Source organism: Geotrypetes seraphini, chromosome 14, assembly GCF_902459505.1.
Source record: "Geotrypetes seraphini chromosome 14, aGeoSer1.1, whole genome shotgun sequence".
NCBI lineage: Eukaryota > Metazoa > Chordata > Amphibia > Gymnophiona > Dermophiidae > Geotrypetes > Geotrypetes seraphini.
The window spans coordinates 31,880,625-31,900,789 of NC_047097.1; the positions used below are offsets into that span (position 1 = coordinate 31,880,625).

The 20,165-nt window shown below is 41.5% G+C and overlaps 1 protein-coding gene across 3 annotated transcripts in view; it reads left to right on the forward strand.

Moving 5' to 3' along the window:
- Nucleotides 1-20,165, forward strand: part of VPS33B (VPS33B late endosome and lysosome associated) — a 153,794-nt gene that overhangs the window by 42,164 nt on the left and 91,465 nt on the right. For 2 of the 3 annotated variants that reach the window (XM_033919658.1, XM_033919659.1), the window contains exons 9-10: nt 5,689-5,793; nt 19,443-19,539. In XM_033919658.1, the coding sequence (XP_033775549.1) occupies nt 5,689-5,793; nt 19,443-19,539 (202 nt within the window). The remainder of the gene's footprint in view (nt 1-5,688; nt 5,794-19,442; nt 19,540-20,165) is intronic. The other variant, XM_033919660.1, reaches the window with a different exon arrangement.

Consider the following 20,165-nt stretch of genomic DNA (forward strand, 5'->3'; position numbering starts at 1 on the left):
GTGGTAGTATTTTAGGTAGAAATTTTTCAAGAAATGCAATCGGATCATTTTTTTCCACTCCTTCAGGTAATCCGATTATTCTTAAATTATTCCGTCTTTCACGATTCCGGCTGTCTTCAAGATTTTTTTTTATCTCTGTTATTTCTTTCCATATGATTTTGCTGTGATTCATATCTGTATTTAATTGTTCTGTAATATCTTCTAATGTTGAAATTCTATTTTCTGTAATGTCCACTCTTTTAGTAAGGATTGCTGCATCTTCCATTGCTTTTTGTAGTTTTTTGTTACTATCTAAGACAATTTCTTTTATTTGTCTTAGTTCTTCCATAACATCTAGATTTTTTTCTGTTGGTAATGGGATTTTAGAGGGTGTACCTGGCTCTGGTTTCGACCTCTTATTGCTTCCCGATGTTCCGGCTCCCAAATCAGCTTTATTTTGTTTAGTTGAAGTCATATTTCAATATATATCTTAATTTCTTTAAAATATTTGGTAGTAATTCTTTTTTATATGCTTGTATATAAGGAGCTACTCGTTTATCCAACCATCCGAGTCCAAGCCACGCCCCCCCTTTTTACAGTACTCTTAAAGCAACTGTAAGTTATTTGTCTCAAGGTCTATTGCTGTGAGTAAAAAAAAATGTCTGTAGTCTTTCTTTCTGTTTCTTCTCCTTCAAGCCTTATCTCAGTCTCTATGAAGGCAATAATATTCTAATTAGTAGCCTTTCTTTTCCTTAGATTTTTTTAGATATGGTTGGTTATTCTTTTTATAGATTTTTTTTTTTTTTTTTTCTCTTTTAATTCATTGTTGACATTTAGCTTCAGCGCTGAAAAAATTTGTAGTCTTTTTTTTTTTTTTTTTCTGGCTCTCCTCTTATAAGCCCAATCGCAGCTCTTACCGAGGAGAGCAATATTCCATCCAATATATTTTTACTTTAGTGTTTTTGATGTATATGTATTTTTCAGCGCCTCTCAATTGCCTTGATGTTACTTTCCTTCAGGTTAAAGAAACCGTTAATCCTTTATTTTGTCCTTTTCTCACAGCCCAAGTGCTGAAAAAAAAACAAAACCAACAGTCTCCTATATCTGAATCTTTTTCAATTACATTAGTGGAGATTGATATTTATATTATATTTATATTTATCCTTCACAATTCTTTTTTTTCGAAGTTAGCAGCAATGAAATAGTTAAAATCCTTCAAGCTCTATTTGAATTATTTATTTCCTATCTCTCAGTATCATATCACTCCAGTTTAGAAAGGCACTCTCCGTCTCTGACTCTTTCACTCTCAAGTTTTGTCTCATTCAAGTAGTGAAAGGCAATATAAGTCACAGCTTAAAATTCTATAGAAATCAGCTACAGGAAGCCAAGTTTATAATTTTTATATCCTGTCCTCAATCTCTTACTGTTCAGTATAAGAGAGAAAAATCACCGATTCTTTGCCTTCTTGTTCTCAGTTCAGCGCGAGCAGGGAAGTACAGCTTTAAAACTGCCACAGTTCTAATAGTCAGTTATTAACGATCTCGTATCAAAATCGATCTTTCTTCAATTTTTACCACCTTTCACCTCTTTTCTAATGCCATCTCTTTAAAATCATCAGAAATTGGCCTCACCTTTCTCTTTTCTCTATGTGAGCTGTATCTCACCTTTCATCAAAGAAATCTCAGAGTCTGCGTGAAAAATCATCAAAAGGGAAACAAATCCTTTCCCCTATGGCTTCAGTGCAGTCCCGGCAGTACTCCTCCACCTTCGGTGATCCCTCCACCACTGACAGTTCTTCCGACAAAATTTTTAATTCTTTTTTTATTTTCCTCCGTCTGCACTCGATAGCAAACCGCCACAGCACTGAAAAGAAAGGCGCCTTCCTGACTCCTTCCCTCAGATTTCGATTTAATTTCGGCGGATGAAGGAAATATTTTTCTGTTAGAGTTTGAAGTTAATAGGTAGTTATTTCATGAAAAAAATCAATAAGAAAAGGATATATTCTCTATTATTGATTGGAAATTCAACGTGAAGAGAATTAGGACCTGCCAAAACTTTTATCCCTGTCGTTAGGCAGCTCACCGGCAGTTTCAGACTCTGTTAATCTCCAGCTTTTTACACCTCGCTTCTCAGGATATTAAAACGGCACTTCTATCTTTTGATTTTTCACTTTTTAAACGTCTCTCCGTCTCAGCTAAGGAGGTAGATTTTAATTTATCATACCATCAAGAACGTAGGAAATCTTTTTTTTTGTAGTTATTTCTGTAAATTAAGCTTGTTTGTACGGAGCTTCTTCTTCACCCAACCGTCATCATTCGCGTCCAAGCCACGCCCCCTGACCACACCTTCAAAAAGGATGGAGTCAGGCCAGAGGAAGGCTACTAAAATGGTGCATAGTGTTTGTCATAAGGCGTATGAGAATAGACTTAAATATCTCAATATGTATACTTTGGAGAAAGGCAGGTGAGGAGAGATATGATAGAGACGTTTAAATACCTATGTGGCATAAATGCACATGAAGCAAGTCTCTTTCATTTGAAAAGAAACTCTGGAATGAGAGGGCATAGGGTGAAGGTGAAAGGGGATAGACCAAGGAGTAACCTCAGAAAATACTTTCCAGTGCAATAGGGGAGACATTCTAGACATGTGGGTAGTATCCCAATGGGTGTGTTTCATCTGCAGAAGGAATCCAATCCGGACTTTCTCTCTGTGACTCTGCCCTACTTCAGTGTGCTCTCTAGCTCCACCTACAGTTTTTCCCTTCTGTGCATACACATACTTGCAGCAGCGTGTTTGTTCTGCTCTCTCCTTTTTATTATTTTCTTAGGTATTTTTTTGACCCTTTTGGGAGATTTCTTGTGCTCGGAGCAATTATTGAGCTCTACCTCTGTGGAGACTTTGGACTGCAGCTGACAGGCCAATCTCAGTAGGTACCTGTCAGCTAGCATGCATCTGCTTCTGAGGAGTTTGGACCATCTCTGTTTCTCCTACTGCTGGATGAAATTCAGCACAGGATGTTGGGCATACCTAGGAAACTCGGTGGTGTCTCATAGGGTGCTTACTGTGTTCCGTTCCTCCACCTGTTCCTGAGCGTTATCGTCAGTCCGCAGGGGTGGAGGTGCAGTCAGGCATGGAGTCTGAAGATCATTATCATAGAGGCATTCTAAGCATGAGGCAATGGTTCTCTGATTCCTGCTGCTGTGAGAGAGCGGTGGCAGGCTGCAGCACATTTCCAACATTTCAGCACAGGTCACAGTGAGTAAAGGATGTCGCAGCCTGTGAGGTGAATTATGGTGGGGGAGTGGTGCCTGCATTTCACAGCTTTAAAGGTTTCTGCATGTCCCCCTGTGTTTCCTTACCTGAAAAATCTTAAAATCGCTGTTTTTAAAAAAATGTTTGCTTATATATGAAAAAAATCACGATTTTGGCGTGAATTTCTTAATAGTGGTCATCTTGGATTTTTAGCAGTCTTTTTTTTTTTTTTTTTTTCAAAAGTTCCCTGCTTCTCCCAAACTGCAATTTTTGCCTCCAAACTTGTTGGAATGGAGTCCTTGAGTTCTCCTAATGTGGATTGTTGCCAGGATTGCGCAAATTGGGCGCTTTTGGAGTGATTTTGCGCTATATGTTGCATTTCACTGCCAGGAGTGATAGCAGGAAAAAGCTTAGTCTCTCCCCTAATTCATCAGGTGACTAGACACTCGGCTAGCCCAGCAGGGTGATTTATTTTGTTTTCGGGGCTCAGCATAGCTGATGGTTCTATGCGCAACACCGCGGACCCTCTGTAGCCTCAGTACTGCATTCTTCTGTCATCTCGGGGTGACTCTGCACCCCAGGAGCTGGAGGCCTTTGCAGACTTTCTGGCATATTCCTGTATATTAGTTGTTGCTCCTGTTGGAGCGTTGTTCTTGTTTTTTCTATTTAGTTTTTCCTTAGTTCTGCTTGGCTATTTGGCAGACTGATGGATAGAGAGAGGGTCAGCTATTAAGTACTATAACCAAGAGTTTTGGTGTCAGTTTCCACCTGCTGGTCATGATGAGCTATTACCCATCAGTGAAGCCTATACCAGTCTGGAGAGTCTAAAAGAAGAAAATTAGCAGGTAAGAACCTAATTTTTCCTTCCTGCCCCAAACAGCTGAGTGGCAGGAGGCTTCTTTGGGACTTCTCCTGCCTCTCAGCTGTTCGGGCTTCCCCTGCCAGCTCTGCATATGTGCGAGAGTTGCTCTCACTCACAGCGATCAATTGGAAGGGATACAAAATTTTTATTGCATCAATAAATAGCTCTTTTAAAATCGGCCAAAAATTAAATCGGAGTGGACCCATGCGTAGGGTTGCCAGATTTTACATTCATAAAATTTGGACCCCCCCCTAGACCCGCCCATCTCCGCCCCATTCCATCTCAGTCCTGCACCTAATCCCGCCCTAGCCCCACCCCTGCTGCTTTCTCCGGTTGGGCCACATGTGCGGATATGATGCGATGACATCACATATGACATCATCACATGGCATGCGTGGATGCTCTCTTGCCTGACACAATTTGGGGGGAAGCTTTTCAAAACCCGGACAAAGTGCTGGGTTTTGAAAAGTCGGAGATCCGGACATCTGGTAATCCTACCCATGTGGTCTTACCAATCCTGTTTAGTGCATCTAGCTCTGAGCCAGCTGGTACATCACGGCTCCAGTTCAGCACTTGCAATGTGTCCTCAACCAGAGTATCTATGGATAGAGGCCATACTGAGTTCTGCTACCTGAAAATCTGCTTGCATAACTGCCTAGCCTGACTGTGATTTTTACATGTGTTTTAACTTTTTTTTTTTTCTTTATTCATTTTTAGAACTTCAATTGTGCACAAAAGAAGATGCATTTACATAAATTAATATACTTAAAAGAATAAAAACAAGACTTATTTTCTCCCACCCACTTTTAATTTACAAACATCTCATAAAATACTTGTAATCAACCCCTCTATATTTCTTAACAAACGCCAAAACATCTCTCCTTCCCCCCTCCCCGGATGTGTATGTTTTCCTCATTTATATAAAAAAATCAAGCCTTACAATATTTAGTTAATGGTTCCCAAACTTCCATACATTTTTTATTATAACCCTTCTGAATGGCCATAAACTTTTCCATTTTGAAGATACAACATAGGGATTCCCACCAGAATGAATAAATTAATCTATCCCAATTTTTCCAATTCTTTAAAATAAGCTGCATGGCAACCCCCGTCATTATAAACAAAAGTTTGTGTTTTTGCTAAAATTTGACTTTTTGCCCTCAGATGTTCCAAATAAAATGGTATCATACGATAGTACCACTGGATTTTCTAATAAATTATTAACCTGATCCCAAATCGATCTCCAGAATTTTAGTATCAAAGGACAATAGTATAGTAAATGATCTAACGTCCCAACTTCCAGATGACAATGCCAACATCTATTAGATTTAGAACTACTGTATCTACTCTATGCAAACGAACTGGGGTCCAAAATACTCTATGTAATAAAAAAGAACATGTTTGTCTCATAGAATGTGTTTTAACTTTCATGTTACTGTTATCTGCAGGTTTATTGTTTATTTTTACTGCGCTATCATGCCTTTTTGGAAGTCGATCTAAATAAGTGAAGGTTTTAATTCACTTGTATGTAGTGCATAGTAAAAATAGTTGTAGCTGTGACTTTTTCTATTTTAATTTCTTTTGTCACTGAACAGGAAGGAGATCAGCGATGGCTCTGCACCGTAGCAAAAGCTCTGCATGTGTTAAACTCCCTCTTTGGACCATTTACAAAGAGCTATGGGATTGGGAGATGTGCTAAGGTACAGCATATGTTTTTTGGGTTTTTTTTAAATATCTTTATTCATTTTCATACTTTCATCAAGTGTACAAATATCCAAACAGTAACATAATAAACATCACTTGATAATCTTACTATTGTATCGTATCCGTACCTATGAGTACTCAGATGAAATTTTATCCTGGTGTTAAAAGGGTCAGCTCCAACTGTAGGGTAATGTAGCAGCCATCTAACTCCTATGGCAAGTATGCACATAAGTTACACCCATCCTATAAGGGAAAATTACGTACATAGTTTACCTTTCAAAATTAAAGGAAATACATGCATACGTTTACACTGGTTCTTTGGTAAACACATTTTCTGGCTTCTTTCCCATACATACTTGGATTTGTGCATCCTCTGGGAGCAGAGAATAGGGCCTGTAAAAGTAGCAGATCGTGCTTTAATATGGATGACCTAATAGTGTGGGTTTGGTCATGGAGGTAGCCAATTTTCTTATGCAAAGATGAAAAATTTTGGCATTAACCGGAAGTGGGAAGAATATGATTACTTCAATTGGACCCATGTTGACAATCCAACTTTAATATGGGGAAACTACAAAAACAGTTTTAAGAGGAAAGGTGTCAATTTTTGTAGAAGGACCCACAAGAATGCCAGATGGGACTTTTGTTGAAGAAAGCTTTTGAGGTGGTAGACCTAGGGTTGCAGCTGATAGCCTTGCATGTTTTCGCTGGACAGAGTAAATTGCAATGGTCTTTTGGGGAATGCACAGTGGGCTTCCCCCAGAAAGATTTAGAAATAGGTGTAGCCCAGTGGTCTCAAACTCACGGCCCGCCAGGTCCTATTTTGAGGCCCTCGGTATGTTTATCATAATCACAAAAGTAAAATAAAACAGTTTCTTGATCATATGTCTCTTTAGCTATAAATGACAATATTATTATTAAGACTTAGCCAAAAGGAAAGATTTATGTTCAAATGCTTTTTTTTATTATTTCAAGTATAACAGGCAAGAACAAGAAAGAGCATCAATCAAAAGTAACAGTACAAACATGTCCCCCCTCCCCCCCCCCCCACCCCCCCCCATCCCGGGAGTCCAAAGCCATGCCAAAAGTGGAGAGATAACCTTAAATGTTCAAAAGTCTGCTACGAGCTCGGGGTGTGAGGTCCTGCCAAAAGCATTCCCAAGTCTGACAAAATCTACGACCCGGGCCATGTTCCAAGTCACCCACCAGTCTCCGCTCCAGCGTGGCATGAATTATCATCAGGGATCTCCATTGTGCATAGGTCGGAGGATCAGACGAAAGCCAGTTAATAAGGATAGATTTCTTCCCCAGTAAAAGCACTCTGGTGAGAAAAGCTGACATTCCCCTGGGTTTAGGCGTGGCTATGTTATAAAAGCCAAATAGCGCTCTCGGTTGTGGGAGCCAACGCATTCCCCAAAGCAACGTAACATAGCGTCCCAGGTGACTCCAGAACTGTTGAATTTTGGGGCATGTCCAAAACATATGGCTCAAAGAAGCGTGAGCCTGGCTGCATTTCGGGCAGGAATGAGAAGCCGTAATTCCCATCCGGGCAGCACGTTCCGGTGGAATATAAAGTCTCAGAACAATCTTCAATTGCATTTCCCAGTGGGTTATGTTAGGAGACACCCTTTGAATGTTCTTCAAAACCCGCTGTAGCTGCTGGGCTGTTAATTTACACTGCAGGTCCTCGGCCCACGCCGTCGCCAAAATGTCCAGATTAGTGCCCGATTGACAGTCCCGGATCCCCACCACGTGAAACCGCAGTGGGATCCGCTGTTGGGCTGAGAGACTAAAGAGTTCGGAAAGTGCTTCTCTGCTGTCTTCTGTGAGAACAGACCCAGGTAAAGACTGGATATAATGTCGAATCTGGTAATAAGCAAACAGATCAGTAGGCGGTAAGTCAAAGGTGTGTTGTAGCTCCGCAAATGTTGCCAAGTTCCCCTCCTCCGAGAACAGATGAAAGAGATATTGAAGTCCTTTTTCCCTCCACCTAGGAAAGGCGGCATTCTGCATTCCCGGCCGAAAAGCTCCATTGCCCTGTATAGGTAAATATAATGACACCCTAGCAGGCAGTTTAGCAGTTTTACAGACCCACTTCCAGGTTCGCCGAGCTGGCCCAAAGATCGGATAGTGCGACACCAAAGGACGGATCCCTGGATCCGCCACATGCAAAAAATAGCTCACATGAAACGGAGCCAATAGAGATAGCTCCAGAGGTGTAGCAGAAAAATCAGAGGTCCCTCTAAACCAGTCATTAATATGACGCATCTGACAGGCCATAGCATACCAACGTATGTTTAATAAACCATAACCCCCCCTATCCCTAGGCAGACACATCCGCAGAAATGTCATACGGGGTCGCTTACCGCCCCAGAGGAAATGTTGTAAGTTTTTCGTTAATCGTGTGTTATGGGCGTAAGATAGGAGCAGAGGCAGGACCTGAAAGCGGTACAACCATTTGGGAAAAAGCACCATATTAAAAAGAGCTACCCGGCCTGCCACCGATAAGGGGAATGTGGACCAATTCTGCAGATGTAGTGTGGTGTCACGAAGCAGTGGGGTGATATTGCTGTCGTATAGGGTCTTAAGGTCTCTAGGAATCCACACCCCCAGATAACGGATCGAGCTCACGGCCCATGTAAATGGAAAGTGGCTGCTCCATGTCTGCTGCAGTGTCAGTGGGCTGGCCAAAGCCAAAGATTTCTGGTAATTCAGCGTAAAACCCGAATAAAATTTAAATTCATCAAGCGCTTGCAATAAATGCGTGACAGAATGATGGGGATCCGTGAGCAAAAAAAGGAGATCGTCTGCGAAGGCCAACACTTTGAGCAAATGGTTCCCAATGTTCACACCCACAATGTCAGGGTCCAAAGTCACTGTACGAAGAAATGGTTCCAAGTACAACAAAAATAGTAGAGGCGACAGGGGGCATCCCTGTCGAGTGCCTCGCTCTATTGAAATTGGGTCAGTAATAATGTCAATAACTAGTAATCTTGCTGTAGGTGTCGAATATAATGTGCGTAGCGCCGCGGCAAACCATCCAGATATACCCATATAATTCAGCACCTCAAAGAGATACTTCCAATTGACCTGGTCAAATGCCTGTGCCGCGTCTAAGCTAAGCAAGAGCATCGGAATGTTATTAACTTGGGTGTGAGCTAAGGACAACAGTGCTTTACGTACATTGTGTACCGCTTGACGACCCTTTACAAATCCCACCTGTGTTGATGCTATAATGTTGGGGAGAAGGGTCGCTAATCTATCAGCTAATATTTTAGATAGGATTTTAATATCCACATTTAGCAGAGAAATTGGGCGATAGGACTCGGGAGCAGTACTGTCTTTGCCGGGTTTCAAAATCAACGTAATTAGTGCCTCATTGGAGCCTACAGGAAATTGTTCATCATGAATTACCTGCGAATAATAGTCCCGTAAATAGGGACTCAGCTGCCCTGATAATAATTTGTAGAATTCAGCCGTGAAGCCATCCGGCCCTGGGGCCGAAAAGTTTCGTTGGTTCTGGATAGCTTTATGCAATTCTTTAGGGGTGATGGGTGCATTAAGAAACTCGACATCCAAATCAGAAAGCGGCTGTAATCCAGAATCCACTAAATAATCCCTAATAAGGGGTTCTGCCCCCGAGTCCTGGCAACCGTATATACCCCGAAAGTGGGACATGAAAAGCTGTGCAATTTGGCCTGTTGAATGTTGGAGACAACCCAGGCTATCCCGCAACCCCAACACATAGCGCTGCCCCCTAGCTTGGGAGGTCAATCGGGCTAATAACTTCCCTGCGCGATTACCATAGCGATGATAGCGATATTTTTGGTACAAAAGCATTTTCACCGTGCGCTCATGTATGTAGGAATTAAGGGTCGTTTCCACCGAGATCAAGTGTTCTCTAGAGGTTCGGGTCGGGTTGTGGGTGTAACGACGTTTAGCTAGGGCAAGTTCCTTTTCTAACCGAAGTATTCCCCGGGAAAGCCGGCGGTTGCGCTCTATTATGTAGGCTATGCAATCTCCTCTGAGCACTGCCTTGACAGTGCTCCAAAACAACTGTGGATCATTGCGATGCTGACCATTAAAGTCTAGGAAGTCCTCCCACTTAGATGTTAAGAATGTTTTGAAATGTTCATCAGAGAACAAATAACTAGGGAAGCGCCAGCGTGCAGGTCCCCGTAATCCAAAGCCCACATTCACATCAATCCAAATCATCGCGTGGTCGGAGATCACAGCCGGGCCTATGACCGCTGCATCCACATTTAGGAAGGCCCTACGCGTGGTAAGAATATAATCTATTCTAGATTGGGTGTTATGGGCCCTGGAGCGATGAGTGTAATCCCGTTCTGAGGTATGGAGAATTCTCCATGGGTCAACTAAATCCAGTGTGGCGCATAAATAAGGGATACCTCTGGTTTGAGCGGAATTGGTGCTGGGCCCCGGCTGAGAGCGATCACAGGTCGGGTCAAGAACCTGATTGTAATCTCCTGCTACATATATCGGTTCTGTAACTCTCCCAAGAAGCAGTGCGGTAATGCCTTCAAAATAAGAATGGTCATAGGTATTGGGTGCGTATATATTCATGAGATAAAAAGAATATGTGCCTACAGTCAGTTGCAACAATATATATCTGCCCTTCGGGTCAGAGGCTATCACTTTTGCTGTATATGGTAAGGTCCTACTAATTAATACCGCTACCCCTGCACGCTTATGCGTGGAGGAAGCCGCATACACCACGTCCACCCAAGACCTCCTCAACTTCTGATGTTCTAGCTCCGTCAATCGGGTTTCCTGGAGACAGGCTATGTCCACCTTATGACGTTTGAGCTGTGTTAAAATTTTCGTTCTTTTAATTGGGGAGGTAATACCCGAAACATTCCAAGATACCAGTCTCAGGCTGCTAGCCATCGGGCATCAGGAAGGCAAGTGTAAATAGAAAAGATAGAATGTGTAAAAGAGATCCACCCCGGGCTCCCAGCCACACCCAGGGTAGCCATGAGGCGCTCAGGACCTGCCCGAGCGTCAGTGGTACCATAGAAAATGCAATTAACTGTATTCTCATTGCCGGTGCAAAACCCATCCTCTCCCATAGCTCAACAAGTGTCAACAACAGCCATAGTGGCACAGGACTCCCCCCCCTTGAACCCCCACCCTCCCTCCCCTCCCTTCCCCATCTACCCCCTGTTCGCATGGTTGTGGTCACAGCCCCAGGGCCGTCCAAAGGCGGTCCCATAGGTGTGAGGGATCACAACACTATGCCACTCCGGGTCCCGAGTCCCCCAGACAAGTAGAAAACAGTTTACACTTTGTTAGCCTAAAGAATAAAACACATTGAGAAAATCCCCAACCACAGTATATATACCCGTCCCGGAACTAGGTCAAAAGAACAGTAGAATGCAAACAAACTGGAATCTTAGTGCAACATTACAGCCAAAACCATGGAATGCAGCCGTTCCCCCGAATCAGAAGAACCCGGAGTCCATCAGCTGCAAAGCCAAAGTCACCGAAGAGGTAACAAGCCGAGGCTGGCTCGCACCACGTGCTCTGTCAAATTGGGTCCGACTGGGGTAGCACCTGGGTGTTTACGTAGAGAGCTGCCTCCGCTGCTGCCTCGAAAATATGCCATTGACCCTGGTGGTGAATTTTCAAAGTGGCTGGGTACAAAAAGAGAAAACGTACTTTTTTTTCAGCCAAAGAGGAACAGATGGGATAGAACTGCTTCCTGCGCTCAGTCAGTGCTGCTGAATAATCTTGAAAGATGCGCACCTCTGAGTCCTCAAATGCTAACGTCTCTCGGAGTTGTTTATATTTGCGCAATATTTCCACTTTGTGATTGTAATTTAAAATTTTGGCTATCACCATGCGAGTCCTCATCTCTCGCGCCTGCTCCCTTCCCAGCCGGTGTGCCCTCTCCAGGCGGATGGGCCCCAAGCCCTCTTTCAATGTAAAGGTGCTAGTCAGCCAGGCCTCCAGCACCTGTAGTAGTTTAGATCCGGGCACAGTTTCTGGAATTCCTAAGAAGCGTAGATTCGATCTCCTGGATCTGTTTTCCAGATCTTCCAGTCTGTCTGCCTGCTTTTGGGTTAGGGCCTGCAGTTCCTGCAACGTGGTGTCATGGGCCTGCTGCGTGTCATCCAGGCTGGATACTCGGGTCTCGAGCTGTAGTCCGGCTGGTAGTTTCCAGCAACAGATTTTCAAGCTTGGAAAGTTGGTCCGATAGTTTAAAAGGAAAGATTTATAAACTATAAAGAGTTTTACCTCATGCAGAATTGTCATTTCTTTACAAACGCATTAACTATTTATTCTGAGGCCCTCTGAGTATCTACAAATCCAAAATGTGGCCCTGTAAAGGGTTTGAGTTTGAGACCACTGGTGTAGCCTTTATGATGGCTGTGCCTTGTAGACCGCTTAAGACAATTGGCCAAGGGGATGGTACTGCTAGTGGTAGTGCCTTGTTTTCTGTGGCTCAGGTGTTGGTCTGCTGATGTGATTTCCAAGGCTCAGCTTAGCAAATTGCCTTTTAAGGTGCAGTTGCTTTTGGGTGAAGTCTTGAAGAAGTTGGTTAAGAATTTTGGGTAGCTCTAAGATTTCTAGATTCCCAGAGCAACATCCCAAGGTTGTGGGGAAGCCAATAGAGCAGTGTATCAAAACTGTGAGCCGTGGTGAGATTCAGGGTGTGCCGCAAGATGCCGGTGAGGAGTAGAGGCACTGGTTCCAGCTGACTACCTACAGGATGTGCCTCTTGCGGCAAGAGGCACATCCTGCAGGCAGTCAGCTGGCGTCAACACCTCTCCTCCCTGGGTTAGCAAACTCAACACCCTGTCTGGAGGACCTCCGCATGTGCAGATGTTGATGTGATGACATCACACATGCCTGTGACATCATCACGTCGATGTCCGGAGTCCCTCCAGCTGTAGCCCCGAGTTTAGTGTGCTGCGACTTCAAAAAGTTTGCAAAATTTCAATAGAGTTAGATTGAAAGCTCTTCCGAGCAGGGACCGTCTATAAATGTTAAAATGTATAGCTTTTCAGTGCTATATAAGTGATAAGTAGTAATAGTAATAGAGATTGCTACCAGGAGATAGAGTCCAGGAAGGGTAAATAGTATTTAGTGGAACCATAATCTGTCTGGGGATAATCCTTTTGGAATGGTTGCAGAGGAGGTTGGGTATTGGGGCCTGGGACCTTGGGGACTACCTGAGAATCACTGTGAAGTTTTGAGGATTAAAAGGTTAAAGATGTTTTACCAGAAGTGGGTCCAATTAACCTTGGATCAGTAGCCATTCGAGGTCATCTATGAAGGGTACATACACAGCATCTCCCTAACACCTTGGAGTCTCTTTGCTTATCCCTTCCAAAGCCTTTGACAAGCTGTTGCAGTTCCAGGCACTCATTCCATTCCCTTTAAGCAAGAGACACAAGGGATAAAGGGTTGATTCATAAGTCAGGGCAACTATTTTTTTCCTCTCAAAAATGCACTAGCACTAGAAATTTAATATATATGTTTGAAACTGTGCGACATGTATTTCTTAAACTCCTATACCCTTATACCAGAAGGAAGATTATTGAGGTAAGAACCTAATCTTCCCTTCGCCTCAGGACAAATGCTGTATCCTGCAACTATTCCTGAGTGGTTTTTAGTGATACTCTGGTTCTTGAACATCTTAAGGATTAGATTTCTAGAAATTCACCTACAGAACAAATACAAATAAATAAATACACTTCTAGAATTGCTGACAAATCAGAGACACAAAGCTAATAAATTAATAAGTTTATTAATACATTTGGAAACTGAATAAAAACTATGCAATTCTTTTTTTTTAATTTCTTTATTCAGTTTTGCATATTACAACAAGTGTATCTTATAAATACACACTTGATTTTCTTCATGAATACTTTAAGTACAATATATCATACTTATATTCATATTTTATAATGATTAAAATATTATGTAATACATTTAATAAATATGACAAATGTAAATAAAATAGAAAAAACCCCAATCCCTCCCTCCCTATTTCAGAAAATCTAACCTAATACATCAAAATGTATTAATTAATTCATACATATTATGAGATAAATAAAATAATACCCACCCCCATCCCCACTTAACAAATATCTTATTATGGGAAAATGTTATTAATCATTACAAAAATCTGCTAATGGTCTCCAAATCTTCTGAAATTTACCAAAGTAACCTTTCTGTGTTGCTATTGTATTGCTGTGTTGCTATGCATTTCTAATTCTGCAAATAACCAACAGGTAAAATAAGGATTCATACAGATATCACTATCTAGACAAATTTCTCTATACTTAACTAGTTTCTCAGGAGGTTCAGGGTAGACTGTCCTTAGTAGAAGGTGTAGAGATGGGACAGGGTGTTGGCACAAGTCTGTTTCCTCTGTACTCCCAAGACTGGAGAAGTCTAGCAAATTTGGCATTATTTCTCTATGAGCCAATTCTGAAGGATCAACTGAGGAACAAATGGCTTTTTAATCAATAATATTGCGGAATGTTCCTGGAGAATACTGGGAAATTTATTTATTTATTCCATTTGTGTGTCGCACATACCTATACAAGCTCTAGGCGACATTACAGAGGAAGGGATTAGAAGGGGGATAGGGAGGACTGTGGAGGGCAGAAAGGAGTGCAGAGGAGAGAAATAACACTGTAACAAGCTTCACACAAAGTTAGTTTAGCAAGGGTCAGAAAGCAAAGTTGCTCACCTGTAACAGGTGTTCTCTGTAGACAGCAGGGAAATGCAGCCACACTTGTAGGTGAAATCCGCAGACGAAGCCTATGTGGTGGTGCTGTCCCCTAGCTAAGTAAGCTTTACGCTTACTGGGCATGTGCAGGAATCAGTACTCCCACTGCCCCTCCCCTTGGACTGCCAGTTTTGTACCTAGCAATAAGAAAGGATTGAAAAAGAGGGGAAGGTGGGCAGGCAAGTGTGGTTGCATTCCGCTGCTATCTACAGAGAACACCTGTTACAGGTGAGCAACTTTGCTTTCTCTGGAGACAAGCAGGGGATATGCAGGCACACTTTTAGGTGAGTCCCAAGCTTGAAAAAAATATCTGGGTGGTGGAGAACCATTTACACTGCAAAAAGGTTTCTTAAAACTGATTGACCAAATCAAACATCCTGTGAAAAACTCTGGTCCAAACAATAATGTTTCGTAAAAGTGTGTACGTTGCTGCTTTGCAAATGTCCTGAATAGGAATAGATCTTAAGCTGGCTATGGAAGTAGCGGTAGCTCCAACTTTATGAGCTCCAGTTGTACCAGGTGTATGAGTTATTTGCCTTTGTATAGGAAAAATTTATGCACTGTGCTATCCAAGAAGAAATAAGTCTTTTTGATACTGGTTTTCCCTGGGTTGCTGGATTATAGGAAATGAACAGCTGGTTAGACTGTCAGAAGGAAGCCGTTGCTCTGTTATAAAAAAGCAATGCTCATCTGCAGTCTAATGAATGGAGATGTTGCTCCGCTGCAGAAGAATGCGGAAGAGGGAAAAACATTGGTTGAGATGAAAATTCAACCTTCAGAAAATTCAACCTTCAGAAGAAATTTTGGATGAGTTCCGAGTTGTACTTTATTAGGAAAAAAATTGAAGATAAGGATAGATGGATCAGAAACTGGTTGGTGGGTAGGAAATAGAGGGTAGGAGTGAAGGGCCACTACTTGGACTGCAGGAGGGTCATGAGTGGGGTCCCGCAAGGCTCGGTGCTCGGGCCGCTGCTAGTTAATATATTCATAAATTATCTAGAAATAGGGATGAAGTGTGAAATAATAAAATTTGCAAACGATACCAAACTATTTAGTGGAGCTCAGACTAAAGATGACTGCGAAGAATTGCAAAGGGACTTGAACAAACTAGGGGAATGGGCGATGAGATGGTAGATGAAGTTCAACGTATTATATGTGGGAAACAGAAACCCGAGGTACAACTATACGATGGGAGGGATGTTATTAAATGAGAGTACCCAAGAAAGGGACTTGGGGGTAATGGTGGACATGACAATGAAGCCGACGGCATAGTGTGCAGCGGCCGCTAAGAAAGCAAACAGAATGCTAGCCATAATCAAGAAGGGTATTACAACCAAAACGAAAGAAGTTATCCTGCCATTATATCGGGCTATGGTGCGTCCGCATCTGGAGTACTGCGTCTAATATTGGTCGCTGTACCTTAAGAAAGACATGGCGTTACTCGAGAGGGTTCAGAGGAGAGCGACGCATCTGATAAAGGGGATGGAAAACCTTTCATACGCTGAGAGATTGGAGAAACTAGGTCTCTTTTCCCTGGAGAAGAGGAGAATTAGAGGGATATGATAGAGACTTACAAGATCATGAAGGGCATAGAGAGAGTAGAAAAGGAAAGATTGTTCAAACTTTCAAATAATAAAAGAACAAGAGGGCATTCGGAAAAGTTGAAAGGGGACAGATTCAAAACAAATGCTAAGAAGTTTTTCTTTACCCAACGTGTGGTAGACCTGGAATGCGCTTCCAGAGGATGTAATAGGGCAGAGTACGGTAATGGGGTTTAAGAAAGAATTGGACAATTACCTACTGGAAAAGGGGATAGAGGGGTATAGATAGAGGATTACTGGATTACTGCACAGGTCCTGGACCTGTTGGGCCACCGCATGAGCAGACTGCTGGGCACGATGGACCTCAGGTCTGACCCAGCGGAAGCATTGCTTATGTTCTTATGTTTAACTAATGCTTGTAGTTCACTGACTCTTCTGGCAGAAGTTAGAGCTGTAAGAAAATCTGTTTTTCAAGTAATAAAGGAAAGTGAAGCAGATCCCAGAGGTTCAAATGGATCGTGCATCAAGACATCCAACATGGAACTCACTATAGCAACGCAAAAAGGTTATTTTAGTAAATTTCAGAAAATCTGGGGACCATTAACTGATTTTTGTAATGAATGATTAACTTTTCCCATGATAAGATATTTGATTAGGGGGGAAATGGGTGGGCTTTACTTGTTGATATTTCATAATACAGGACTACCTGAATAGTTTTACAGTAATGATACTTTTATGTATTATTGAGTAGGGAGGAAGGGAGGGGAGATTATTCTATTTAATAAGAATAATTTAAATATTAGATTTCTTACATAATTATTAAAATATTACAGAATATTAATTTGTTATGAAATGTTATACTTAAAGCATATATGAGAGTTAATCAAGTGTGTATCTTTAAGTGCATATGAGTTTAACTGCTACACTTGTTGTAACATGCAAAAATGAATAAAGAATTTAAAAACAAAAGACATCCAACATCAAATTCAGGTCCCACACTGGAGGAGGATCTCGGATGGGAGGTTTGAGATTGTGAAGACCTTGGAGAAATCTAGAGATGAGGGGATGATGTGAAAGAGGCTAACCATCCACAGGAATATGAAAAGCCGAGATCGCTGTCAAATGGTATCGAACCGAGTTAGACTTAAGATCAGATTCCGACAAATGCTGGAGACAAAACAAAATGTGTCCAGGCTATAATATTAGCATATCTGGAATAAATGTATCTTGAAGAGATTACAGCTCATCCAGAACACGGCTGCCAAATTGATTTTTGGTAAAAACAAATATGGTCATATTACTCCATTGCTGAGGGCATTGCATTGGCTTCCAATATATTGGAGGGTCTAGTTTAAATGTGCTAATGTTGTCTTTAAGATTTTATATGGGATTTTTCCCCCATTGTTACCTCTTTCTTTTAACTCTTTATCCTTTCCAGTCAACTAGATATATACATAAATCGGCATATGTTGGCTTCCCTCCCCTTACAGTGCCGAAACAGGGCCTTGGGGGGAGGGAGCAAGTGGCGGTGTTGGCGGCCGTCCAGCGAAGGAAGCGCCAGGATTAGAAGCAGGCACGGGGAGAGCGGCTCACTGCTGCAGCCATCTAACGAGGGAATCGCCATGATTAAAAACAGGTGGGAGGTGTGGTATTCGCTCCATAAGACGCACCCTTATTTCCACCCACTTTTTTTGGGGAAAAAAGTGCATCTTATGGAGCAAAAAATACGATAGTTATTAGTATTATTAACTGTTTTTTCTCTCTTTTCTTTTTTTTTTAATTCTGTGAAGAAACTTGAGGAGAGAACAGGGGAGAGCTGTGACCTGTCGGGAGTGGTTAGAAAAAAAACTGGCATTCCAAGGGAAGGGCGGTGGGAGTACTGATTCCCGCACATGCCCAGTAAGCGTAAAGCTTACTTAGCTAGGGGAGAGCACGGGCACATAGGCTTCATCAGTAGACTTCACCTATAAGTGTGCCTGCATATCCCCTGCTTGTCTTCAGAGAACACAGGTTAGATTTAAGCTGCCATTTGCCAGGCTTGGATTTAGATATAGTTAATCTAGGAGGCCTCTGATGGATCTTGGAGAGCCACTACTCCTATCATCTTTTGCCAGCAGGTTGCAAGAGCATCAGCAGTAGCTCTAAAACCTTAAAGAAGCCTTATTTATCATAGTTTGGAATTCTTATGTTTCCAGATAAATTCAACAGGTCATGAAGCTGCACAGTGGTATAAATTAATATCTGGATATATAAATAAAAAACCAAAAAATGGTCTTAGAGACATTTGGAGCATTGAGATAAAACATCAAATTAATGCATCTCAATGGCCACAACTTTGGTCTTGGAGGTTAAAATGTACGGTGTCAGCATCTATGAGACAAACTTGGTTTTTTGTTCTTCACAGAGCATTTTGGACCCCTACACGTTTACATAGAATTGATAGCTCAAAATCTAATAGATGCTGGCACTGTCATGTTGAAATTGGGACATTAGACCATCTTTTATTCTTTTGTCCATACATCTTAACATTCTGGAAATCAATTTGGCCCCAAATAAATAGGATGTTAGAAAATTCGGTAGCCTTGACATATGATACTGTATTATTTGGAACAACAATGAGAGCAAGAAGTCAAATTTCATCAAGTAATAACAAACTTCTATTTATTTTAACTGGAATAGCAATACAACAAATCACTTTCAATTGGAAAAGACATGATAGGTTGAATTACACCTTCTGGTGGAATTCTGTTTGCCATATATACAAAATGGAGCTCACTATAGCAACACAAAAAGGTTATATTAATAAATTTCAAAAAATCTGGAGACCATTAACAGAATTTTGTAAAGAATAATAATTTTCCCATGTTTAGAATTTGATTAGAAGGGAAAGGGGGGGGGGAACATATTTCTGAATAATACACAATATATTAATACTTGAATGTATAATATGAAATATGGAAAGAATTTGAATTTGCATTTAAAATTTATTCATGTATATTTGATTAGAAGGGAGGGGGGAGGGGAGGGGATAATATTTTATTAACTAAGAAGTATATAAATTTAGATTTCTGAAATATTAATATGAATATTATATTAATTTTTCTAAATGAAATGTTAAATTAAATATTAATATATGAGCTTATCAAGTATGTATATTTAAAATTATTATTAAATTTATGTCATTCACTTGATGTAACATATGAAAATGAATAAAGATTTACAAAGCAAAAAAAAAGAAGCCTTATAAAAAAAAAAGCAACAGTTCTTCTGATAAAGTTTAACTTCAAAGCAGAAATTGTTCTTCAGTGGGAATGACTGAGAGGTGTCTTTTGTTTGGTTATAGATGGTGTATGAAATGTGGAAGGACCTGGAGGATGAAAGTGAAGGTGACCGCAAAGAAAAGAGGCCAGCAGTTGGAAGCATTTTTTTGTTTGACAGAGGTAGTTTCTTTACATTTTTTTGTGCTCAGTTTCATACAGAGATCGAAAGTAAAAGGGAAAGAAAGAAGAAAACTCAAAATCAGATTCCCCTGGAGAGCTGCATCTGGGGTAGGGTGGGGGGCAATATGCTTTAAGGGTAAGTAGCAACGTCAGGCAGCATCTGTACAATCCCAGGATATCTGTGATTTAATTTATATTTATGTATTTGAGTTTTGCTTACTCCTTTTCAGTAGCAACTCAAAGTGAAATTCAGGTACATTAGGTACACTAAGGCTTACAATTGATGTTTGTACTTGAGACTTTTCCTAGATCATAAGCAGCAGCAATTAGATTTGAACCAGGATTCCCTGGTTGTCAGCCAGCTGCATAGCCACAATGCGTACATGATGGGCTGGAAATGAATCACATAGAAGACTGCTACCATGTTTCCCTGAAAATAAGCCCTAGTTTAGATCCCAACACTCTCCTACTCCATCCTTGACACTAGTGCTTCCTGCCCCCCCCCCCCCATGTGCAGCATCTTTCTTCCCTTCTCACCCATCCCCTTGTCCAGCATCTTTCTATCCCTCCTTTCCATCCCCATGTGCAGCAGAACCCCACCGACCCTCCCACTGTGAGACTGACAT